Genomic DNA, 26977 nt, shown 5'->3' on the forward strand with positions numbered 1-26977 from the left:
TTCTGGCTTACTTGCAGGCTGTGCAAGTCATTTTGTCAGCACTTGGAATGCCTCCTGGAGGAGCTAAGGCCCTGGGGCTCCATGGAGAAGGACTTGGAGCAAGCCACTGCAGCTATGCTGAGCCGGTGAGTGGACGATCCCTTTGCTGTTCATGCACCAAAGCTGCTAGGTGGAGTTGAACAGTTTCGTCTCAAATTATTGAAAGACAGCGTGATTATTGCGTGACAGCGGTGATTTATGGATCACAAAATAATTTGTCTAGGCCTTATTAGTGAGCAGCTACATTATTCAAGTAAGAAAACAACTTTTGCCACTATGATGGCCTTTCTCTCTCTTTTTTTGTTTCGACCTTTTGCCGCCCTCTTTCTTCAACCTTTGCTGCCATGTGTTGGGCCTCACCTGACATGTGAATATATCTGTTACGGTCAGACGTTAGGTAGCACCCGACATGCGCATGCTTGCATTCTCCATTTATTTGGATTGATAGCGCCAGCTTTCGATAACTTTTTCAATTAAGTTAACTTTGCAATGTCTCCAGATGAGGGCAGAACCTTCTTTTTCGTCTTTCTTTCATGCTTGAAGAAATTTTCATGCGATTTGTAGCATGATATGCTAACAGAATGGCGGTGCTTTCTGTGCATCCATATTATGTATGAAAATAACCTTAGCTTATAGAATCAGAAGATGATTTTAGTGCCACAGATGAGTATATTTTGCCTTCAAATGGTTTGGAAACGACCCCAAAATGAGAGCAATTTAGAGACAGGCAACTATATTGACTGTACAGACTGCAGTGCAAATCCTGGCCTCCGTCCAGGAGAGGGCTCCAAGGTCTACCACACATAGCTCAAGTCAAGTATTGTGAGCCTCGACAATAAATAGGTTTTCCAAAGTAAATAACTTAACATGCGTTAAGTGATTAACCAACAGCAAGAGAGATATGTGACAAGGAAGAAGTGCCGCTTGCACACGGCCACCGGGTGCACGGCTACACACAGCGGTGACCGCGCACCAACTACATGGTGGTGACAGCATATTTGAAGCTGGAATTTTGAACTGCCTCGCCAAATGAATGCAGAACCTAGCGGAAAACTAGGTTCACAACAGTCGGTATTTTTGGTTTCGGGAATGAATCTAGTTCGTTATAATCATTGGCAGAACAATTTTACTTCATTAGAACAATGTTTTAGATACGTAGATCTCTATGGGGATTTAAAGGGAAATTGTATGTACTTTGTTTTATCCATTACTTCATTATATCCCCATCTCGTTATAACGAGGTTCAATTGTATGTATGGGATATTATATTCTATATTGTATATTATAGTGTAGATATTATATCGTATATCATATACATATTTTAAAAAAATTATTATTACTAAGCTTTTTTTTACATTGTATAACAAGTTTAGATTGCACAAGATTCACTTTAAGACAGGACGATTTTTGTAATTTGTACCGACTTTGTCAATGTTATGCCAGAAGAATGGCATAGAACTTAGCTTTCAAGTGACTCTCCTGTGTTCTTTGGCTCTCACATTTCATAAATTGAAATTCTGTTCTTCCAGGTGGCATGCTTTCGTTGACTTGGAAATGGCCCATTCTAGTGATGCAGACTGGTGAGTGAGCACTTTATCGACTTATCATAAGAAGCCAACAAACAAGGACGCCAAGGACAACATAGGGGAAATTACTTGTGCTTAATAACTGAAATAAAGAAACGATAAATTAATGGAAATGAAAGTGGATGAAAAAATAGCTTGCCGCAGGTGGGGAACTATCCCACAACCTTCGCATTTCGTGGGATTGTACCCCACCTGCGGCAAGCTGTCTTTTTCATCCACTTCCATTTCCATTAATTTATCGTTTCTTTATTTCATTTATTGAAATAATTTTCATTTCATGATCGTAAAGCCGATCATGAAATGCCAGAAGCTGAGAAGGTCGGGCACGTGCTTAAGGGCATTGCTGACGACGCCTTTAATCTGCTCATGTGCAAAAGCTGCTCTACAGTTGGTGCTATCATTAAAGAGTGCCGACAATTCGAGCAGGCCAAAAGCCGACGCGTTTTGCACCGATTCGCCAGACTTCCCAATACTGTCGCAACGTCGACCTGTGAAGATCAACCCGCACAGCAGCATGCTTCGCCATCAGAGGACGTGGTGCGAATCGTTAGACGTGAACTGGATGCGATGCACCCGCAGCTTTCTGTTCACGCAGCCCTGATGCTACCACATTTTCAGTTCCTCTCATACAAGCCATCTTTCACTAGGAACTTGAAAACATTGGTTTACATTCTGTGTGTGCTGTCGCCCATCCCAGAGCTAACGAACGCCCTTCTACTATTTTCGCTCCACCCCGACGCTTCTCTCCACGTTATCACAACCCGACTGAGTGGAGAACTGCAGACGACCAGCAGATATGTTTCACCTGTCGCCGCATTGGTCATGTCGCCCGATACTGTCGCAACTCGTGGCCCTCAACACCTCGCACACTGACCAACCTGAGCCGTTTTGATGGAAATGCCTGCAATGTTTCGCCCACCGCCGACTCTAATAGCGCCGACAACTCTGCTAGGAACACGTGGTACAGCCGCTCACCATCGCTGCGTGGACACCAGTCTCGTTCGCCGCAAACACGTCGCCGTTCGTCCCCTGTGGCGTTTGGCCACACCCTTTCGCAAAACTAAAAAATGCAGCCCTTAGAAGTGGTGCTGCATTGTCTACTACCACAGCAAATCCTCTGTCTGTGCCCACAAGGAGAAGTGTAATAGACATTAAAATAGATGGCGTACCTGCCCAAGCACTCGTCGACACTGGAGCCCACATATCTGTGATGAGTGCTAGCCTACATAGACATTTAAAGAAGGTCCTCACGCCAGCAGCTGCCCGAGTGCTTCGTGTGGCTGATGGCGGCGTGCTGGTTGTTCTTGGAATGTGTACTGTGCGTTTAATTATAGCCGGCTGCCCTACTTCTGTTCTCTTTGCTGTGATCGACAACTGCCCTCACAACGTTATCCTTGGATTGGATTTTTTATCCACTCATTCTGTTCTCATCGGCTGTGCAACCGGCGTTCTTCAGTTGGAACTGCCTCAACTCGGCGATGCTCCGAGCACCGCCCAACCGCCCTTGTGCTCGCTTCACGATGTGCGTCTGTCACCCAAGGCAGTTACTTACGTCACTTTGACCGCACATCCACAGGTTCCTGACGGTGAATATGTGCTTCGCCCCATCATCGACATGCTTTGGACCGGAACGTTGCTGTTCCGAATACGTTGGTCACGGTTACTAACAACAATGGCGTTCTACCGCTTCTGGATTTCAGCCTGTGCCCTCAAGTGATTTTGGCCAGCACATTCTTGGCCAGCGTTTCAAGTGGTTCCGAATTTTACATTGAGAGTCTGTATGCCGAGAGTGGCTTATTAGTGCCAATTGTAGCTCACAGCTCTGGTTCCTTAACAGATGACTTCGCGAAAATGATTGTACCTGACCTCACCTCTGCACAGGCCACAGACATACGTCACCTGCTTGAATCGTACAGCAACATCTTTGATTTCGGCGACAGGCCTTTAGGCCAAACATTTGTCGTTCACCACCGTGTAGACACTGGAGACACGAATCCTATTCGTCGGCGTCCCTATTGGGTATCGCATGCTGAACGTCAAGTCAGCTAATCAGAAGTGGACAAAATGCTCCGCAAAGAAATCATCGATCCATCAGCCAGCCCTTGGGCTTCGCCTGTTGTCCTTGTGAAAAAGAAAGATGGTACCTGGCGCTTTTGCGTCGATTATCGCCATTTAAACGAAATCACACGCAAAGACGTCTACCCACTACCATGCATCGATGACGCCTTGGACTGCTTGCACAGAGCTAAATACTTCTCGTCCATCGATCTTCGATCCAGCTACTGGCAGATTTCAGTTGATGAAATCTGCCAGTAGCTGGAGTAAATGGACCGCGAGAAGACGGCCTTCATCACTCCGAGTGGCTTATATCAGTCCAAAGTCATGCCCTTTGGCCTATGCAATGCTCCTGCAACATTTGAACGTATGATGGACTCTCTTCTGCGAGGCTACAAATGGACCACCTGTCTTTGTTACCTTGACGACGTTATTGTTTTTTCTCCCGCGTTCCGCAGCCACATTACCCGACTCGCTGCAATTCTTGCGGTCTTCCGAAAAGCCGGCCTTCAACTGAACTCCACGAAGTGTCAATTCGGGTGCCATCAGATTACACTGTTGGGACATCTCATTGATGCATCCGGTGTCCAACCAGATCCGGAAAAAGTTCACACCGTACACAGTTTCCGTGTGCCACATTCTGCTTCTGATGTGCGCTGCTTCGTCGGCCTGTGTTCTTACTTTCGCCGTTTCGTCAAAAACTTCGCCGACGTTGCTCGGCCTTTGACAGATCTTCTAAAGAAGAACACGCCATTTTCATGGGGCCCGGAGCAGGCTCACGCGTTCGCCGCTCTCATCGGGTTTCTGACCACCCCTCCCATGCTTGCCCACTTTGATCCATCTCCACCGACTGAAGTTCACACTGTCGCAAGCGGTCACGGCATCGGTGTTGTTTTCGCCCAACAGCAGAATGGTAACGAGTGCGTGATAACTTACGCCATCCGCCTGCTGTCACCTGCCGAGAGAAATTACTCCATCACCGAGTGGGAGTGCTTGGCTTTAGTTTGGGCTGTCGCAAAGTTCCGGCCATATTTGTACGGCCGCAAGTTTTCGGTCGTTACAGACCACCACGCCCTCTGCTGGCTGTCTTCCCTCGGGACCCCACTGGATGGCTTGGTGGCTGGGCTTTGCGGCTCCAGGAATTTTCATTTGTTGTCAACTATGAGTCTGGACGTCTGCACAAGGACGCTGACTGCCTCTCGCGTCACCCCGTGGATCCCCCTGATCCTGTTGCGCATGATCCGGTGACCTGCGTGATGGCTTTGACTGACATGACCAACATGCGCGCTGAACAACAACGCAGCGCATCCTTACAGTTCATTATCGCCGGAGTGCAATCTGGCAGCACTGACGGCACGTGCCGCATGTTCATGCTGCACGACGGCATCCTCTACCGTCGCAATATCAACCTTGCCCTGAGTTGCTCCTTGCCCTCCCTCGTCATCTGCGATCCGTCATTCTCGAACAACTTCACGATGCACCGACGGCAGGACACCTTGAAGTTTTGCGTACGTACAACCGTGTACGACGCTGGTTCTTCTGGCTGGGTCTCTACCGCTCCGTGTGTCGTTATGTCACAACTTGCGAATTGTATCAGCGCCGGAATAAACCTCCCCTGCCACCTGTCGGACGACTCCATCCAATTGAAGTTCTCTCTGAACTGTTCTTTCATGTAGGCCTTGACATGCTTGGCCCTTTTCCGACGACGACTAGAGGGAATAAGTGGATCGCTGTCGCTACAGATTACGCGACACGCTATGCTATAACAAAGGCGTTGCCGACTAGTTGCGCAACAGACGTCGCCGATTTTCTCCTCCACGATGTCATTCTCCAGCACGGTGCAGCTCGACAGTTACTTACAGACCGCGGTCGCTCGTTCTTGTCACAAGTTGCGGACGACCTCCTCCGCTCTTGTGCCACTGAGCACAAGCTGTCCACCGCCTACCACCCACAAATGAACGGTCTTACGGAACGTCTCAACCGAATACTCACAGAGATGCTGTCAATGTACGTTTCCAACTATCAGCACGACTGGGACGCCACGCTGGCCTACGTGACATTCGCGTATAACTCGTCCCGACATGACACCGCTGGATATTCACCCTTTTATCTTTTGTATGGTCGCGACCCCACATTGCCCTTTGACACCGTCCTACCTTGTGTGCCCCGTGTTGCCAATGAGTGCGCTCGTGAAGTCATCGACCGCACTCGCATGGCACGTCAAATCGCCCGATCTCGCCTATTAGCCTCGCAGCATCTCCAAAAAGAGCGTTACCACCGGTGCCATCGCAATGTTCAGTTCGCCCCAGGTGCTTGGGTGCTGCTTTGGTCACCATGTCGTCGGGTCGGCCTCTCCCAGAAGCTTCTCTCTCTCTCGCTACACAGTGCGTTATGAAGTCCTACGCCAAGTTAACGACGTCAATTACGAAATCGCGCCGTTACAGTTTGATCCATCCTCAAGTCCGCCACCTGTTGACATCGTGCACGTTTCGCGGCTGAAGCCATATTTCGCTCGCAGTTCTTCGCCTACCATGTGCCGAGACGGCGCTTCACCTACCGGGGGTCCTGTTACGGAAGGATGAACGAAGAGAGGAAGGAGAAGATCGCGAGACGCTGGCTACTGCGGGTTGTTGTTGGTCAGCCATCTTGACTACTCAGACTCATTTCGTATATATATTGTAAATATAATCTTCTATACTCCCAACAACCCCGTAACAATATGCAGGTGCTGCTCCACGAAGATCATGGATCACAATCTAGCCTGTCAGTACCTATTAAGTACGAGGTTTGATCCAGAAATAAAGTTCCCAAAGAGCTCCAGCCACACGGGAAGGTGTGAGGTGAAATCTAGCAACACTGCTGCACGCATGTGGCTGTTCCCCCATTCTCAATTCCCCTCGGCTGCGCCTTGCTGCGCCGCTCATTTTTGGCTCAGCAGCAGTCCGATATGAAGGTTCTCATTGTTGATTCCACCAAGTGCAAGATTCGTTCTGTAATTAGCTTTTTGCATGCCAAAGGGCATGCCTGTGGATATTCATCGTCAGTTGACAGAGGTGTATGGCGACAAGTGTATGTCTGTTCAACACGTGCGAAAGTGGGGCAGGGAGTTTAGTGCTGGTCAGAAGGAAGTCCACGATGAAGAACGGAGTAGAAGACCATCAGTTTCGGAGGCGGTTATCGAGATGGTCCAACGCGAAGTGCTTCGAAATAGGAGGATCACCATTTGTGAACCTGTTGCACAGATTCTTGGGAGTTCGTACGGTACAGTGGAAAAAGCTTTGACTGAAAAATTGGGGTATCACAAGTGTTGTGCTCGATGGGTACCGCAGCTATTGACATCAGACCACAAGGTGAAATGCCTTGACTGTGCTCGCCAGATTCTTCAGAAGTGTCAAGAAGATAATTAATGATTGTTGGACTCCATTGTTACGGGAGATGAAACGTGGGTGTTTTATTTCACTCCTGATGAGAAACAGAAATCCAAACATTGGCATCACCCAGAGTCACCAGTTGCAAAGAAGTTTAAACAAACTCCTTCTGCTGGCAAAGTCATGGCCAGTGTTTTTTGAGATTGTAAGGGGATACTGCTGATCGATTTCATGGAATATGGGACAACAATCAACTAAGACAGTTATTGTGCAACACTAACAAAACTCAGATGAGCTATCCAGAACCGCCGGCGAGGATGGCTGGCAGCCGGTGTAACACTGCTTCACAACAATGCCCGACCTCGTGTCTCCCATCAAACACAGGAACTTTTGACAAACTTTCGGTGGACTGTCATGCCCCACCCACCGTACAGTCCAGACCTCGAGCCTAGTGATTTTCACTTTTTCCTCAAGTTAAAGGAACATTTGAGTGGCCAACGCTTCCGGAGCGATGATGAAGTCAAAGAAGAGGTGAAACGCTTCCTCAACGGTTTGGCAGCGGAGTTGTACGACATTGGGATACAGAAATTGGAGCACCATCTACAAAAATGCGTAGAAAAAGATGGCGATTATGCTGAAAATTAGAGCAAAGTTTCATCTTTACAATGATGTAAATTTCTATGAGAATAAACAACGTTGTCTATTTCTAAAGTTGATGGGAACCTTATTTCTGGATCAACCCTCATAAATACCTTTGATATCCTATAGACTTGTGTGACAGCTGCAGCCTTTTTTTCATGCTATTGCACAAAAATTATAGTGCAATGCTTTTTTTATTTTAATTACTTTGCAAGAAGACGCAGCATTACCACTGATCTTTTTTGTTCTCATTTAATTTAGGCAACGAGACTGCATCTGCATGTATTGTTCCATATTGTTCAGTAAAACCTTTGGCATCGTTGTTTGCCAGGTTTGTTCGACATTTAGTTGCCAACTAGCCAGTCCACATCTCTGCAGTAACTCACCTATCCAATGACATAGTGTACAAACTAATGTCTTCTTTTTTTTTTTTCTGGACAAAGCAGGCACACAAAGGTAGCAAAGCAGCAATAAGCACAGAATATTCTTTTTAAATTTGTCAGAATAAAAATATGGATCATTGTTTGGATGCAGTTGTTCCATGCATAAATTCAGTGTCCTTTCTTTCTTTCTATACTAACGAATCTTTTACCAAACCAACTGTATTTCGCCTCACAATGTTAAAATACCTTTAAGTGCTGGCTAAGGTGGGCAATTTACCTCATGTTGTTATTGGGAAACTAGAGCGCTGGCAGTACGATAGAGAAAGGAGAGAATGCATACAAGCGCTTTCCTCTTCTTCGTGTCTCGTCGTCTCAGTGCTCTGGTTTCCCAATAATAAAATGCAAACCAGCCCGGCTGCCCATCCTGCAACAGCTGCAGTAGCATCACCGTTAGTTGCAGTGCTGACATAACTCATTATGGTACAGTGAGAAAAAGAGCTGTTAATGGTGCTTTCTTTTCTCTTAACTTTCAGGCTAGCATTGCTGGGACAGGTGTGCCAGGGATTTGCTGAGCTGTGCTCCGAGTTGCGCCTATGCTTTCCATCCAACAAGGGTGCCCAGGCAAGTGTTAACAATGCCAGTTTCATTTTGTCAGGGAGCGCCTTGCATAAATTTAATATTGCTATGCATATATACTGTTGTGACTCAGTGAATATAGCATTGTGCTACTGAGCGTGATGACATGGGCTCAATTTCCAACATTCCAATGGGTGGGAAAAATTAATCCACATCTCTCAACTATGGCATTTCTCATAGTCCCTGTCTTGCTTTGGGATAGTAGACTAATCAATCAATCAATTTCATTATGTGTCTATGTACTTTGACAGCATAATGCAATGCCACTGTGTTACCATTTTTTTTTTTTTTTTTCTTAGCTGAATATTTCATAAGCTCATGATGTTTTGTTGGCAAGTGCAGATTTTTATAAAATGTGGTCACTTTCACTTCTCAGGATCCTTGGCAGAAGCAGCAAGTGTCTTTGCGTGCACTTCGGGACTCTGCATACAAGTAGGTGTTCTGCCCCTTCTAAATGTGAAGCCCTTGCCTTTTTGGAACCATAACATCAAGAAGCACAAAAGTTTTGATAGTGAGAAGTGTACTGTGGGCATTTTATATGTCCATAAATGAGGCAAGAGCATGGTAGAAATTGTACAAGTGACCAGGCAGTTGTGACTGGGGTTGCCTAATTTGGCTACAGTGACTTCTTTTGGGGCTTGTTAACTGTGAAAATTTAGGCTCCTCTAAGCTCAGCATCCTTTTAGTTAGTTTTGAAGGGACACTGAAGAGAAACCTTTAACAATCAGCTTAGACTGATGAAGTAATGTTTCAAATCTCTATTTTCGTTAATTTATTGGTAACATCTTAATTATTTGCAAAGAAAATGAAGGTCAAGGCTTCATTTATTTCATTTTATGTTGTAACCCCAGCGCCTGTACATCAATTTGATGTCACAGATTTCAAAGTATTTTGCATGTATTTAGATCCTTGAGGGCTCACTAAAAGTTCTTGAATATTGTCAAGTTAATTCTTTGGCTTCTTTAGAATATAGCATTGTCCATTTATGTGGATAAATATTTTTACAAGGCTGTGCAGTCGTCAAAATCCATCACGTCGAAGCAAGCCAGTGTAAAAACTTCAAAGCGACGTTGCCACACATCTTTGGTTCTTGCGTCTTTTCTGGCTTATGTACCAAGTTTCTTCTCACAATGAGAGCGCCTTTCTTGTTATGGCAAAAGGGTAACTTACTAATGCAGCTAAAATTATTTCTCTCTTTAGTGTCCCCTTTAAAATACAACATAATGTCATAATTTGAAAGCATCTCTGATATCTGTGTTGCTTAGTGCACAGTTCTGCAACTCACCAAGCTGTCCCTAGTGTTGTCTGCTAACATAATGCAGAAATATATTCACACTGAAACAAGAAACAAGAACCGAGAATGGATGAATATCCACAGTTGTTTAAGAAACACACCAGCATCTCTTTCTTTTAGAGCGCAGCTCTTAGGTGGCCGTTCCTGCAGCGAGCGTTGGCGTCACTTCTAACCGAGCGAATGAGCAGAGCAAAAGGTCAGAGCGAACGCAGCGCACAGCGGGGGATGAAAAAAGCGGCGAGAGTGAAGACACAAGGAGAAAAGCAGAGAGGAGGGTGCAGCAGAACAATGAGATGGAAAGTGGAGGAGGGTATTGCAAAAGGGTGAGGAGGAAAGCAGAGTGCTGGTGGCAACCAGGCATGTGGCCAGCACGGACACAAAGCGCTGGCGTGGGTTTGGGACACACTGTGTACGTGGCGCCCGTTGCCGAATGTGCTCCATGTGAGCCACGCGTTCCTGTGTTCACGTTTTTTTTTCTTCTGTACAATGAGCGGCACAACTGGTGGAAATGGTTTGTCTGCTGCTGTGGCTAAGCCAGCTGCTCAAGCAGAGGCTCAGCGCCGCCGCCGAGAGTGCCCTGTCATTCAGAATAAAATTCTTTGCCACAATATATCATGAATTCAAAATACCTAAACAGCTGCACTCAAAATTCGCATTAGGGAGTTTCGTATTCATCGGTGAAATTTCTTCTCTTTCTTTTTGTTTCCCGTTTATCATATGGAGGACGGTGAGGAAAAAGCCATCGAGAAATGGCTTGAGAGACCCTCAACCACCGATATATGTTGTCTCTATCATAATGTATGAAGATGATAATTCAAATTGAAAATGACTTGATTTGCTAGTTGCCTTGACATACCAAAGCCGCAGCACAAGACAGATGACGGCACAAGAAGCATAAAACAGATGCCTCAGCGCTCGTGGAGTCTGTTCCACGTTTCTTGTCTTTGTCTTTCCTGCTCTGCTGCTTTAGCATTCACCTTGAACAACAACAGCTTCCGTGGTGCCACGTTTAAGCTGTTGTTGCCCATGTGTTATGCCCGCTGCATTCATTGCTAATGGCTTGAATGTGTTTGATGATATCAAAATTTGAAGAGCTGCTGCCTGGTCATATTTTGCAGGTCATGCTTTGCTTTGGTGGTGCAACAACAGGCAACATCTCTGGGTGAACAGCTTGAGACGCTGGACCATTTCCTGTCTGCCATGCTGGTAAGTGAGCAATGTGTCTCTGTTTATAACTCCACTGCCATGTTTCTGCAAAGTATAGTTTTCATATTATGGGTTTACCATAGACTGTGCTCGCATGCGTTTATCTTCAGCATATACTAGCAGTCTTTATACTGTCCACTACATACTATGTTGCTGTTTCTCACATAATATTACTCTAACAAAATTTCATGGATTATGAAAGTAAAAACAGCACAACCACCCTTCCACCCCTCCAAACACAAATGGGCTGCTCCCATAGCTCTGCACCGCGCCACCCTCCGAAACATGAATGGACCATGCCAACTACACTGACAACGCTGCCAGCGCTGCTCTCAGATTGCTACTGGAGCCTCATTCTGCGCAATTCTGTTAATCAATGAAGTTGCCTGTGCTTGTCTTTTTTTGTTGCGGCGAAGTCGTTCTTGGCCATGTGGTTTCTCAGCCAATGTTTCAGTCGCCACCGAAACAGAAGATGCACGAAGTTGCCAGTGAAAAGAAAGTGAACTGCTATAGATTTGGAAATGAAGTGCTTCTAACTGATGAGGTGATCATGCGAACATGCTTGCATTGGATAGCGACAGTGACGGCTACAATAGCAGCGCTGACACAGTAGGGCAGCCTGCCCCAACATTGTCCTCGCGGGAGGTCCTGTAAATGATTCGGTCCCTCATGGGCTTGTTTTCATGAGGGAGCTTCCGCTTCACTACGTGGAGCACCTGGATGCCTATTACTCTAACAAAATTTCATGGATTATGAAAGTAAAAACAGCACAAAAACAGCAACAGACAGACAGAAAAGAAAAGAACACACACCACGAAGTGCTGTCTTTTCTTCTGTCTGTTGCCATTTTTGCACTGTTTTTACCTTCAGAAGACATGTTGAACCAACTACCCAAGCATTGCACGCTTCTGCAATTAATTTCTGTGGATTATAGTTTTAGTTAATTGCAGGATTGAATCTGTTCAGTGCTTGAGGCACGTACGGTTGCTGCAAAATGTTTATGTATCATGAGATCTGAGGAAGAGGTGAATATTTCTGCAGCCTCATGATGCAGCCTTGTACGTAGATTACAAGCCGGTACAAGCGTATGCGAACAACATAGTGTGGTATAATTTTACTTCCTACAGTGACAAAGTGCTTGTAAATTCAACACTATTTTTTTTTCAGGTCCTGTGGTCCATAAGCTTTTGATGACTGTGCACACAGTAATAACCCTGAGACTAAATAAGACTGGTTTTAAAACTTCCGCCACCAAAACTTGCCACAAAGCACAACGGTGTTCTACATTGTTTCGTCTTGCACAGCAAAGGAAGTCTTTCTGAGAAAGTAATACATGGAACACCAATGTATTACATATCATAAGATGCCAACAAACTAAGACACCAAGGATAGCATAGAAAAATTACACGTGCTTATTAATTGAATTATAGAAATGATAAGTTAATGGAAATGAAAGTGAATGAAAAAGTAAACTGGCCACAGGTGGGGCACGAACCCACGTCTTCGCATCTCTGCGGCTTCGTTTTCCCATCCACTTTCTGGAGTATTTATGTTTGTTTATCTACTAGAACTAAACCTGGGGTTACCCCATTCATTACATAGCGAGGCTTGGAATCCAGCAGCATCGATGCCTGCAGGTAGCACGTGTGGGTTTATTAGCAGTTGCTGCCACCCAAAGGTCATGTACACTTGACGCCTGCGACACAAAAGGATGTTCCACATCTGCCGTCAAGGCCATGAGGTCTGGCACTTGCTATCACTCCCAGGTTAACTTTAACTTTACCCTCTTATTCACTCTTGCATTGTTTGCTCTACAGTGCTGGGGTGAAGTGGAGGTCCAAGAGGAGTCCGAGGGAGGCCATCAGGTGCAGTCCACATTGCGAGTGCCACTCCAGGTGAGCAGGTGTTGCCAAAGTGGCCTGCACCGATTGAAACCTAGGCACACCCTTGAGCATGTCACGTGTTTAAATTAGAGTTCAAAAAAACATTAAAAAATTGAAGATATCTGTGCAGCTTTTAGTAGCCACACATGACAAACGCAAGCAGATGTTATGCCGCAGTAATGATGCATTAGTAAACTCGGCATCCGAAGGACATATATTTTTTGCTTGTTCATACACCTAGCTTCAATGGTTCCTTGAACAGTGTACGTTCATTTTCTCTGCTTCCGAAGACTTCTCGCAAAGAAGGAAGACTAGCTGTTCTTCTTTTATTTTTCTCAGGAAAGTTACCTCGGCATGAAATCTTTCTAACGTCCGCAAGGTCTTCAGATCATGGTAGTGTCATTTATGAGTACAATCATGTCAGTGGTTTGAGAGACGTCACTTGTTCGTAGTTATAGGCATACGTGTACACTTTTACTACTGCACATTGAAAATGGTTCATGTGGAGCAGCAGCAGCAGCATGCCCGCCCTGACTGTGCAGGTGACAGTGCCACTGCAGGAGCTGCTGTTTGCCCTGTGCCTGCGGGTGAACAGGCTGTTTGGCCACTGCATGCCCAAGTGAGTGTCTGCTGTTATTTAATCTGGGAACAATCGATGCTGCATCTTTTGTTACAAGATTGTTGGCACATCTGTTACGATGGTTCCCTCTCAAAATATGAATTTGTTTGTTTGTTTGTTCATTTGTTTGTTTATTTATTTATTTATTCATTTATTTATTACAACTTCAGCCTATCAGGGCAGTTGTTGGGTGGTACAAAATGAAGTAAACACAATGAAAGATACTGGAACACGCAAGAATAAATTATAATGCACTATGACTAAATTGAACATTAGTCAGTATGATTAGAAAATCCTGTAAAAGAAGCCATCACGTTTCACCAGGAAGATTGTTCCACAATTCAATAGCTTGCATGAAAAAACAATACAATAATAAGTCAGTGCAAGAGTGAAAAATTAAGTTTGTGGCTGTTTCTTGTTAATAGCATCATTGCAGGAGATAGGGCGAGTGCAGTAGCTTCAGATAAGCAAGGCGAACAAAAGCCTTAAACTTTCAACATAGCGCCACTCTGAAAGCGGGGTGAGTCTTAATCAAGCTAGGCAGAGAAGAAGGTAAGGAGTTCCAGTCATAACGGTGGTAAATAAAGTGAACAGCTTACTCTTGAACTGATTATACATCCTTAACCCTTCGACAGTCAGTGCCCTAAATATACAGCACTGTCTGTATGTCTGAAAAATTCACAAAATTTATAACTCTTTGTAGCCCAGCAAGTGCTCCCTGTGTGGATACAAGTAATTTTTTATTTGCTCCGTTGTCTTTTGGTTTTCATTCCACTGGCTCTTTACGCTGGCGTTACATGACGGTTAGTTTTGGTTTTGTCTCACGAGCTGTTTCTGTTTGTTGCGCTCCTAAAAATTTATGTCTATCTGGTTTCTAATCTCTCAAAGAGTCATTGCTAGATGCTCACCCATCTGTTGCTCACAGGGGTGCAATTACATCTGGTCAAAGGTGGGCACTGGTACTATATACAAACAATGCCGCCGTATACCAACTATGCTGCCATGCCTGCGTTTCATTTCTCGGGACTCAGCTTGCGAAAGGTGATTGCCCCTCATTGGCGATGGAATGAACGATTACTGCAAGTTTCTGACTCGTTTGGTTTTTCTTACAGACGCACAACCATCCATTTTCCTTGCATGTGCTCACATACACAATTCAATTAAGCTATGGACGTGCGAATTGGTTGCTCTGCTGTAAGTGATTCAAGTGGCAATTCCTCGAATGTGGACTGCTACCCAAGTACCAAATCAGAATATATACACAGTCCAACCCACTTGTAACAATACTCGGATGCCACGAAAATTCCATTGTTATAACCGATAATTGTTATGACCGGGATACATGAAAAAAAAAAAAAGCAAAATAGGGGGATGGCAGACTTACTGTGAGAAAACTAATGACCGGGAGGCCGGTACCCCTCCTCACCACCTTCCTCCATTGTGTTGACTCATTTAACAGTTCAACTCTGCTTCCTGCATGTTCCAATCATGTTTAACAAGCCACAGCTGTCGGCTTTCAGGAATGGTGCTGCTAATCAACTACAAAGAGGGGTCAGGGGCAGCAAGTGCCATGCGAGCTCTGTCGAGGCATTGCTTTGGTGAAAATGCAAGAAAGTTGCTGCAGCAGCCTCTCAGTTTGAGGAATCTGGAAAAAATTTGGAAAAAATGCTGGGGAGAGATCGCCAGAACCATCTAGCCACACACTTCTCACTGGCTTGCACAAGAAAATCCCATGTCGATCAGCCTTGCTTTCTTTACGTGAAGCTTGCTGACATCCCTCTCCAAGGCATCCAGGTGCTCCAAGTAATGCAGCGGAAGGTCCCTTGCGAAAACAAAGCCCTGGATAGACTGAGTCATCTGCAGGGCCTCCTGCGAGGACAACGCTGTTAATCACTGCTGTCATTGCCGTCACTGTCACCGTCGCTGTCCGATGCAAGTACGTTTGCGACAATTGGCTCATCAGTTAGAAGTTCTGATGTATTTAATGCGTCATCTGCATGTAGAAACTCTTCGAGTCCTGAAGCATCCCTGTCGACTGCGAACCAAAGTTCAGACATCACTTCGTCGGTGGGAGCTTCACAGGCTTCGTATAAGTCACTGCTGAAAGCATGCGTTCCTAAAGCAGTTCAGCACCATAGAAGTGCTTACTTCAGACCATGCACCAAGGAGAAACTACATGGCCATCAATACATCTTCCGGTCTTCAGGTCTGGTTCTGCCCTGCTTGTCTGCATGGCCATGTCCATGAACAAGACTAACTTGTTCAGGACGCAGCGTGATCTTAAACTTGCTGATAACGCCAGCGTGCATGGGCTGCAAGCCTGCAGTCTTGTTCGGCGGCAGGAAAAAATTCACCGATGATTACAATAGTCTCTAATGCGAAATTTGAGCGCCGCTATATACGTGTTTTCATTTCTCAATATTGTTACGTAGGAAGACGCAGACAAAAAGCTATATACAAGTATATTTACAAGGAAATACACCGTACTTGGCCAAGAGGCAACAGCCCGCGCTAGCCTCTTATCGTCGTCGTCGTCTTCTCACTGCTCGCCTCTTTGTCATTGCAAATACTGTTCCGTAGCAATATATCGGCTGGTGCTGACAATCTGTCTCGTGCGGTACATTGCAAATGGAGTGAAGTGTTGCGCGACTGCCTAGCTAATCGTGATGCGTGGGCGCGATTCACAGCAGCCGTCGCAGACAGACCTTCACTCATGCAGTGCTTTGTTTCCATACAGACGATGTTAACATCAAGTCCCAAGCCCTTCTTACTTTTCTAAACAGTCTTGGAACCCTTCCTCTAGAAGTACTGCTAGGGCAGCCATTGGGTTCACTTTATATCCCTCAGGTTCGAGAGTGCACTCCTTTCAGGTGCCTTTCCATTTTGTGAACAGCCAGGAATTGCACGGGCTTATGTCCAGAGACTAGGGATCTTTATGAACCACTGAAATCCTGTGCCCTGCCAAGAAAGACGGAATCATGTGAGCTGCACGAACAGGGGCACTATCCTGCAGTTGCCTGATCTACCAATTCCTCTGTCAAAATTCTGGGTAAAATTTTACTAGCACTTGCTACATACTCAAATCATCTTTAATATGGCACTCATTGCATCTTTGTTGCTATACCTAGCTGAGCAACTTCTCTGACAGTAAGTTGATGATCTCTCCTTATCGTGGTCCGCACTTTATTAACAGTCGCATCATCATGGCTTGTTGAAGGCCTTCCATAACGTTGCTCACATCGTCGCGGATGTTTTGCCTTTTTTTGAAGCATTTTGAATTATAAGCAAATTGTACTTCTTGCCTCATTTACATTGTTATTTTATTTGAAATGTAAGCATTGTTACCCACATTAAGTCAGCATCAGGTTTATTAACACAAAAGGTGGGTTACAAACTAATGACATGTGGGAGGAGGCTCTGGGATTTAGTGGCTGTAATGAGACCTCTTGTACAAGGTATAATAAGAATGCATATAGCAGTTGCAACATGTAATGTGAAGAAAAGTGAAAAATAAGCAAACATACTATTAGTTGTGAACCATATTACTATAAATATGAGCTAAAGATAAATATGATGTCGAAGACATTGAGAAGCTGTGTGCAAAACAATAGAAAACATTATACCATACCGGAAATGAAAAGCAAGAATTACACTCCACTGATTTCAAGAAATTAATATAATGAAAATACATAAAGCATATGTTTAAAGTAGGTGCAATATAAAGCACTACTAACAGATTATTATTATTATTATTATTATTATTATTATTATTATTATTATTATTATTATTATTATTATTATTATTATTATTGTTGTTGTTGTTGTTGTTGTCGTTGTCGTATACATACATGCTCTCTTTTGCCATGTGATTTACTACATGTCAGCGCTTGCCTCACGATGTGTCTAATGTCTCAGTGGCTTTTCTTTTTTTTTCCTTGTACATTTTAATGTTCTTGGTGCATTGCATTTACACATATTTTACATGAATTATTTTCCATTTCTTCATTCACTTTCCCTTAGGTTTGTATCTTTAACTGTAGAAAATTTTTTTTCATTGTACTTGCTCACTAATCTTATGTTCATTTTCGGTTTACCTTACCTTTGTCGATGGATATGAGCTTGCTTTAGCAACTTTCCATGCCCTTTGCTGTGTGCCAAAATTATGGCAAAATTGCTTTTCTGTACTTGCATATTTTCCTTTTGCCTCTGTATAACTTATTAATAAAAGTTGTGCATTATATTTTCATTAGATTACCTGTGTGCCAGTATTAAAACCTCATACTTTATTTCCGTGCACAGAATTGATTATTTTTATTGAATTGAAGCCATTGTAGCGCAAAGAAGAGGACAGGACGTCCTTGCACCACAATGGCTTAAATACATATCAACCAACTCGCCCAAGATAGCTTTACTACTATCTTTATTGACTCATGCATTGTCCGTGTTTTTTCTACATTTTTCAGTTATGAATTCATTGTGGCTTTTGTTGATTGTAAACTATTTATTTTCATAATTTTCGTTTTCTATTTCATCTATCTTTTTCCCTGTATTTGTGTATATATATTGTTACGATGAGGCGAAGAAGAGAATGACGATGGTCCTGAAGACGGTGAAAAGTGGACACAGCCTGGCTGGGCTCTCTTCCGTCTCCGCGAATGTTCGCTTTTTGTAAATATATTGTAAATAGTTTTACAGTCAAACCCACTTATTACGATATCGGTTTTAACAATATATTGGTTACAACAATGAAAAGCTGCTGCACCATCAACTTCTCTATGTTTTCTATGAAGAAATAACCCGCTTATTACAATGTCACTATGCCACATTATCAGTTATGTAACGATGAGGCCTATTTGCTCGGTGTCCATGCCGAAAGGTAATGAAATGCGAAATGCTTGTAAAGAAAAAAGAAAAAGTGAAATGCGAGGCGCTGCACGATCGCCCACCACCCCAATTGCTGTCGCGCGCTTCTCTCCGTGAGAGATTCACGCCATCCTCTCGCGCATCTCTGCCGTCGCCCTTCCAACCCCCTGTTGGAATCTCAGCGCTGACGCCCGTTGTTGCAAATGGGTCGCAAGCCCCAAGGGTAGCGTTGGCCTGGCGGCCTGGGGCACAACTGGAAGCATCCGAAGGTCCCGGCAAAGCATGAGTCGACTGGTAACAGAACAACTTGTTTATTCTAACATCGCAAAAGAGCGGGCGGTCAGGTCGACCGAAGTGGAGATACGGGAGAGCACGTTACTCAACAGAAGAAATCGGAGCCTCTCTCTTGGCGTCCGGGGGCAGCTGCTCTTATACTCTCGGAGTTGAGGGCAAGAGGAAGGCCTCGTGACGAGACCACGTGACGGCGGGCACGGACAGGCTGAGAGACACGTTGAGACGAGTGTAGTGACGCATCCGCCAAGCCGGCGCCTGTCAGACCTCCTCGCTTCACACTTGGGGAGCTCCTCTCCCCGGCTGCCGCGCTTTGACAAGCGTGGGCACACACACACACACGCACACACGAAGACACGTGGCACTGAAACACGCCTGGACGCGCTTGGCGGGGAGGCTTTGCGGGAGCTCCGAACGGGCCAAAATGTCCGCCGCTTTGAACGAAGCCCCGGCGTCCGTTGCATCCGCGCCGGCTATACCGCGCGTCGTAGGCGAAACGTAACACCCCTAAACACGAATGGGCTGCTCCCATAGCTCTGCACCGCGCCACCCTCCGAAACACGAATGGACCATGCCAACTACACTGACAACGCTGCCAGCGCTGCTCTCACATTGCTCACTGGAGCCTCATTTTGCACAATTCTGTTAATGAATTAAGTCGCCTGTGCTTGTCTTTGTTCGTTGCGTCAAAGTCGTTCTTGGCCACGTAGTTTCTCAGCCTCGTTTCACTCGCCACCGAAACAGAAGATGCACGACGTTGCCAGTGAAAAGAAAGCGCACTGCTATAGATTTGGAAATTAAATGCTTCTGATTAGCGATCATCGCGAACATGCTTGCATCGGATAGTGACAGTGATGGCCACGATGGCAGCGCTGACACAGTAGGGCAGCCTGCCCCAACATTATCCCCACGGGAGGTCCTGTAAATGATTCAGTCCCTCATGGGCTTGTTTTCGTGAGGGAGCTTCTGTTTCACTAGGTGGAGCACCTGGATGCCTTGGAGAACGATGTCGGCAAGCTTCGCGTAAAGCAAGCAAGGCTGACGGACATGCAATTTCCTCGTGCAAGCCAGTGGGAAGTACGTGGCAAGATGCTTGTGGCGATGTTGTCCCAGCTTTTCTTCTGGATTTCTCAAGCTGAAGTGCTGCCGCGGCAACCTTCCCGCATTTTTTAAAAGCCGGCTTTTTGAGCCACCAAAGCAATGCCTTGGCAGAGCTCGTATGTCACATGCCGCCTGTGACCCCTGTTTGCATTTGTTATAGCAGTGCCATTCTTTAACACCGACAGCAGCGACTTGTTAACGACACGCGATCAGAGCGCACAGAAAGCAGAGTTAAACAGTTAAACGAGTTAACATAATCAGAAGCTGGATGGAGGAAGGTGGTGGGGAGGAGAACTGGCCTCCCCGCTATTATAGTATTTTTTGAAACAGCTAGGCAATCCCCATGTTGATTTTTTTTTTCATGCAACCTGGTTATAACAATTATTGGTTAGAGCAACGGAACTTTTGTGGCACTTGAATATTGTTGTATGCACGTAACATTTCATGGAGGTGCAGGGTACCTGTCTTCTTTGCAATGGAGCTTGGCAGCAGACGTCACATACAACTTGTGACATTGCCTCCTGGGGACGATGGGTTGAAACGCCTGTACCTAGACCCAGGTAGCCTTCCACATCTGCATAACCCCGGCACATTGTCCGGTCTCTATGGTATGGACGTAGAAGAATGGCTCAGCTTGTACGAACGTATCAGCAAGGGGAACAGGTGAGGCCCGACCATAATGCTAGCCATTTTCTATCTGGATGGAACTCCACGCGTTTGGTTCCAAACATGTGAAGAGGAACTTACTACCTGGAAGCTGTTCAAACAGAAGCTGTCCGACCTTTTTGGCAATCACTGTGGTCTACAGCTAGCCACGAAAAAGCAACTCACTACCCACGCCCAAAGTGCTACCAAGTCATACGTCTTCCATATTCAAGACAACCTCGCCCTCTGTCACAAGATCGACACATCTACGGCAGAGTCCAACAAGGTAGGGCGTATCCTCAAAGGCATTGTGGATGACGCATTTAATCTCCTGGTTTTTAACGTTTTACTGTTGACACCATCAAAAAGGAATGCAGCCGCTTCAAGCTGGTGAAGGACTGCTGTGTCGCCCATTAATTTCCCCACCTGCCGAATACTGCTACGACATCCTCTTACATCCACCAAGACAGCCTGCCACCCTCATGCGACAACATTACTCGCATTGTGTGTTACAAACGCAAAGCTGTGTTTCCCGCCTTGCCCCAGCAAATGCTCTGGGACAACTCCGCCACAACAATATCCTTGATCCAGTCTGTGGTTTGCCAGGAAGCTGTTAATCTGGACTTCCCCACCGCCTGCTCTGCTAATCGCCCTGATGCCAGTATGACTCCTTCTATGACCATGCCCTACCGCAGCTCACCCTTTCCTTCCTGTTATCGGAATCCATCTGAATGGCGCACACCGGACAACAAGCCAATCTATTTCTGCTGCGGCCGAATTGGTCACGTTTCCTGTCACTGCCACAGTCCTTGGATGCCTCCGCCCCAAAACACCTTTTGGTATCCCTCCACTTCGCCCCAAAGTAATTTACCATGCCGCTTCCTCGGCACTTCTGATGCATCTGGTGCTGACCGCCGTTACGCTCGCTCACCCTCACCTTAACTTCATTAGCCACGTCCACCCCAACTTCGCTGCTTTACTTCGCTACCATATCGGGACCCACCCTGCCGGAAAACTAGACGATGCGGCACCTAGAGGTGGTGTTGCACTGTCCGATTTGCCGCTGATCCACTGAAACTCCTCCATTGATGCTATTGACAAGGCACAACCTCCTAGATGTTCAAGTACGTGGCATACCTACCGCAGCACTCATCGATACTGGCACACACATCTCCATTATGAGCGCTCACCTTCGCCGTCAACTAAAGAAAGTTCTCACACCTGCCATCACTCGGGTCATACGCATTGCCGACAGCAGAATGGTTGGCGTAGGGGGAATGTGAACTGCCTGCATAAGCATTGCTGGTTGCCATACTGTCGTTCTTTTCACCATGCTTGCCCACTGCCCCCATGACCTGATTTGGCGTAGATTTTCTCGCCCATCATTCTGCATTCCGCAAGTACTGTCCGCGTTGACCTGCCTCTCCTCTCCAATCCTCCTGCTCCACCAGAGATTCGTCTAAGTCCGACTGATTTTGTTCATGTGCTGCCACAGGTCCTGACGTACATTGAACTGTCACCTTTGCCGCCAGTTCCAGATGGTGATTACATCGCCGCACCAGTTATTTATTTATTTATTTATTTATCATACCCTCAGGGCCATTACGGCATTATAGAGGGGAGTGGTTACAAGCAAAACGGGTAAATTCAACAAACAGGAGTTATTTGTGCAGAAAATTATGTATATATATATATGTATAAACAAAACTATTTAACAAATGGCACCTAGATATACAATGTTAGCTAAAGCATTTGTGAGTACAGGTTGAACAGTATGAAAAAATAGGTTCCTAGTTATACAGTGCTAGCTATGGCATTCTTGAATAATTGGTGATCTGCGATAGTGGCTATCGAGGCGGGGAGGTGATTCCACTCATTGGAAGTGCGTGGTACAAATGACTGCAAAAAAGTGTTTGATCTGCAAAATGAAATGCTGACCTTATGAATGTGGTCTAGTCTGGGTGATACATACGGAGGCGGAGAAATAAGTTTGTTGCGTAGCAGCGGGTGATGAAATAATTTATGAAAAAGGCACAAACGGAACAATTTTCTACGTGATGACAAGGACGGTAGGTTAAGACTAGATTTCATGGCACTGATACTCGGGGGTTCTATTATAGTTAGAAAGAATGAAACGAGTAGAGTTATTCTGAACCATTTCCAGTGAGTGTATTAGGTTTACTTGACCTGGATCCCAGATTGAAGCAGCATACTCAAGTTTAGGTCGTATTAGAGTTTTATAGAGGATTAATTTTAAGGAGGAAGGTGCTTTGGAAAAGTTGCGTCGTAAGTAACCTAGCATTCTGTTAGCGTTACTTATTATATGGGTGATGTGGGTATTCCAAGTAAGATCAGAGGTGATGTGAAGGCCAAGGTACTTGTAAGTTGTTACCAATTCTAATGGAGCGTTGTTAAGGAAGTACACAGGTGGTTCACTGGTAGTTCGAGATACACGCATGAATTTACACTTGTTAACATTTAGTTCCATGAACCATGAATTGCACCATGCAGAAACGGCGTTAAGGTCAGCTTGAAGCCTGGTAACATCCTCGTCGCGAGTTATTTCGGTGTAAATTACGCAGTCGTCAGCAAATAGGTGAATTTGAGATGAAACACAGGAAGGTAAGTCGTTAATATATATGAGAAATAGGAGGGGTCCAAGCACGGAGCCTTGTGGTACTCCTGAATAAACAGGACTCAGATTAGAGGTTACTTCGTTAGCTGAAACGAACTGTGAACGGTTAGTAAGGAAGACCTCAAGCCAGTACAGAATTTTAGGGTCAAGGTTTAGTTGTTGCAGTTTGTAGATTAATAAGCTGTGGCACACTTTATCGAACGCTTTTGCGAAGTCCAAAAAAATTAGATCTGCAACTGAGGAGTGGTCAAGCAATAGGTTTAGTTTATGCGTGAATGATACTAGTTGGGTGTCACATGAATATGTTTTGCGGAAGCCGTGTTGAAACTCAGAAAAAGGAGTTTTCTTCTAAGAAGTTGGCAATATGAGAAGACAGAACATGCTCGATAATTTTGCATGGTATACTGGTTAAGGAAATAGGCCGATAGTTCAGTGGGGAATGTTTAGTACCTGTTTTGTAGAATGGAATCACCTTCCCCACCTTCCAATCAGCAGGCAGTGAACCTTTGTCAAGTGATTGCTGGAAAATCTTTGCAAGAATAATGGAACAATATGTGCTAGTGTTTTTTAGAAACTTAGCGTTAATCAAGTCACAGCCAGGAGCGGATGAGAGTTTCAATGAGGCGATTATTTTTTCTATGCCAACGGGTTCGATTATTACACCGTTGTTCTCACCCACAACACCGTCCTTCATACCGTACTGTCATCAACAACCGCACTTGTCTTCTCGTAGTGAATTTGGCTTCACAAAGCAAGTGTTACCAATGGGAATATCCCTGGCCACGATCAGTGCTTTACCAGATCACTGCATTGAGACTTTTGCCATCGATGACTCCTGTGAGCCTTGCAAGTCTGCAAGTTGTTCTAATGAGGGCATTGCAAAAATGATTGCCCCGCACCTCTTTCCGGGCAAAGCTGAAGCACTCCGTAACTTATTGTATTTTTATAGAGGCATCTTTTACCTAAAAAAAAGGGAGGAAACTTTTATCTCAAATAGCCTGAAGCATAGTGTGTGACAGCTTGATTATATAATTTATATTGTACGTTGTGTATACATTTTTGTGTCGAAGTTAGAATATGAACAATGTACATTTTGTCTGCTTTTGCTTGCTGTTCAACATATATAGCCTTAAGCTTTTTATCTTGCTGCAACAAATTATTAACGAAGAGCCTCTTTTAAAAATTTGTGTAATAATTAATGTTTCCAATGTGAAGTGCAGACAAGAGCATGAAAGAGAATGCCCTGGGTTTACTTCTAGCTGATTTTTCGTGTTAGTTGTGGACTTTGTTTCAAAAAACATTTTCGCTATGTTTTATTGTCACTATACTTTTATTGTAATGGCTTTTCATGTGCCGCATAAGCAACAATTTATTTATATTCTGGGGTATTACTTGCAAAAACCACAACATGATTACGAGGCACGCCATTGTAGGAACCAGATTTAATTTTAACCACCTGGAATTCTTTACTGTGCAGCTAATCTAAGTACACAGGTGCTTTTGCATTTCGCCCCCATCAAGATACGGCCACCGTGGCATAGAATCGAGCCCACGTCCTAGAGCTTAGCAGCACAACAGCTTAAACCCTAAGCTACCACCGCAGGTAAACCAACATTTCAATGCATGTACACACCAGATTTTCCATCTGATCGCCCACTACAAGGGGCAAGGCACCAATATTAACCATCATCATCAACCAATTTCCTCCAGCGTGCCCAGGGCGGGCCTGGTCATGCACACGCCGGCCCTGACTAAGCTTAATTATGAATGCCCGGGTTGAACCTGGGACTGGCCGGGGCTTGGAACCACGAGCCCGTGCCAGGCCTGGGCTAGGCTCAGTCTTGTATGCGCAGGCCCGGGACAGGACATGGCTTGGTATCACTGGCCCGGGCTGGAATTAGGCTTCATAAAGTGGCCTTGGGCACATTATTATTATTATTATTATTATTATTATTATTATTATTATTATTATTATTAATGTTTATGTATTATAAAAGTATGCCAGGCAGCATTCCACGTTTTCTGCACATCCTTGTCGCATTAGACTGTCCTATGGCTCGATTCCAAAAAAACATGTAGTAAGTATTCTGCCTGTATTGACATATTCTAGAATTCATTCCCTTTGTTTTATATATATGTAGATAATCACATTGTATAATTAACTCACATCTACGCCTGCGTCCTCATTTTGTTTCTCTATCTCACATTGTTTCATCCACCACATTTATCTTCTCTGTACATTAGGTCTTGCATATTACTTTTTAAGTGCACCAGTACGAAGGCTCTGCAGCTGTTCCTGGGTAGTATAATAAATATTTGGTAGATTATTGTTATTATGATCATCATCATCATCATCAATTAACATCGACAATGTATTAACATCGATTCTGTCAAAAGCCTTCCATCTCCATAGAGCTAACACAGACACTCACCTTACCTACCTTCACCTGTAGACGCAATAAATCGGATGTCACTTTTTTTCACAAATTAACACATGGAAAGCAAGTGCTGCTCACACTTGCTTTCTAATGTGCACTCTTGCATTCCGCAGAAAGGCACAAGGAAACGGTGCGTCTTTCAGCCTTCAGATTTTTGTGACCCTCTATCTAGAGTGCAGGCGACATATAATGTCCATTCAGAGTGCCTGAATATCTTCATGCCTAATTTTAATATTTTCCTGAAAGGAGTCGCAGAGGAATTTCGATAACTGAACAAAAACTCTCATATCTCTTGTGTGTTACGTCATTCTGTAATCCTTTCTTCTGTTTCTCCACTTTTGCTTTGTATTCTCCTCGTGTACACATTTTATGCTCAGTTAAAATTTGTATTCACAAAATTATTATTATTATTCTTTTATGTGTACGTGCGAGCTTGCATTGTTCTTCCTGCGCGTTGTTTTGCTGAGTGCACCAGCACCAAGACCCTCGATGTTGTTCCTGGGCAGTTTAATAAACACCTTTGATTTATTATTATTATATAGGGTACAATAAATGAAAAGCATTTACTGAAAATAAGTTAGTTTTAGTAGGCACAAACAAGAAAGATATGTGCTTAGGTTTGCGCAAATACAGCATAAAGTCTAACCTTACTTTAACAAAGTCTCATGTGACGGAAAATTGCCTTTGTTACATTCAATATTTGTTATAAATATGTATTTTTTACATGCTTGTATTGGCAAAAAATATTTTAGATTTATTTTTTTATATCCAGTAATTTGTTATATGGAGATTTGAATAGTAGTTCCTTGGCATGCACCTCTCTCAGGGGCATCCAGTCTGAAGTTGGCCAGCTGCTGGTGTCCCACCTGGAGCCAGCTTACTTGCACTCGTGCCAGGCATTAGTGACTCAGCAGTTGCCGCCTGCTCTCTGCCAGACCTGGGCTCTGCAACTGCTCATGGACTTGCAGGTTCTTAACCTGCTCTTCCAGGTATGCTGCACACCATTGCGCCAATAAGTCATGTGCAGGCTGTGCTGCTGTAAAAGGCCTTTGGTACAAGTGCTTCGCTTAATGACTCGTACTGTCTCCCACTTGGAGGCGCTCACTTTTGAAATTCAGCTTCTGGAACATTCAGCACATCACGGAAACAAGTGCACTGAACGTTGCCTGATACAAAGATATGAAAAGAAAAATGCATTATAATGTGCTATCAGGACAAAATACTATAAGCAGAAAGTGATTAATTGTAGCTTGAGTACTTTGCAATTCTTTGTCACTTTTGAAATGCCATCTCTAC

The 26977-nt window shown here is 44.6% G+C and overlaps 1 protein-coding gene across 1 annotated transcript in view; it reads left to right on the forward strand.

Annotated features, from left to right (window-relative positions):
• Cog1 (conserved oligomeric Golgi complex subunit 1) overlaps positions 1–26977 on the forward strand; it is a 73937-nt gene that overhangs the window by 39541 nt on the left and 7419 nt on the right. Inside the window, exons 15-22 of the mRNA XM_050190156.3 lie at positions 18–125; positions 1569–1619; positions 8604–8691; positions 9083–9138; positions 11119–11206; positions 13024–13101; positions 13632–13708; positions 26508–26670. Of these exons, the coding sequence (XP_050046113.1) occupies positions 18–125; positions 1569–1619; positions 8604–8691; positions 9083–9138; positions 11119–11206; positions 13024–13101; positions 13632–13708; positions 26508–26670 (709 nt within the window). The remainder of the gene's footprint in view (positions 1–17; positions 126–1568; positions 1620–8603; positions 8692–9082; positions 9139–11118; positions 11207–13023; positions 13102–13631; positions 13709–26507; positions 26671–26977) is intronic.

This window comes from Dermacentor andersoni, chromosome 2 (genome assembly GCF_023375885.2).
Source record: "Dermacentor andersoni chromosome 2, qqDerAnde1_hic_scaffold, whole genome shotgun sequence".
Classification (NCBI taxonomy): Eukaryota; Metazoa; Arthropoda; class Arachnida; order Ixodida; family Ixodidae; genus Dermacentor; species Dermacentor andersoni.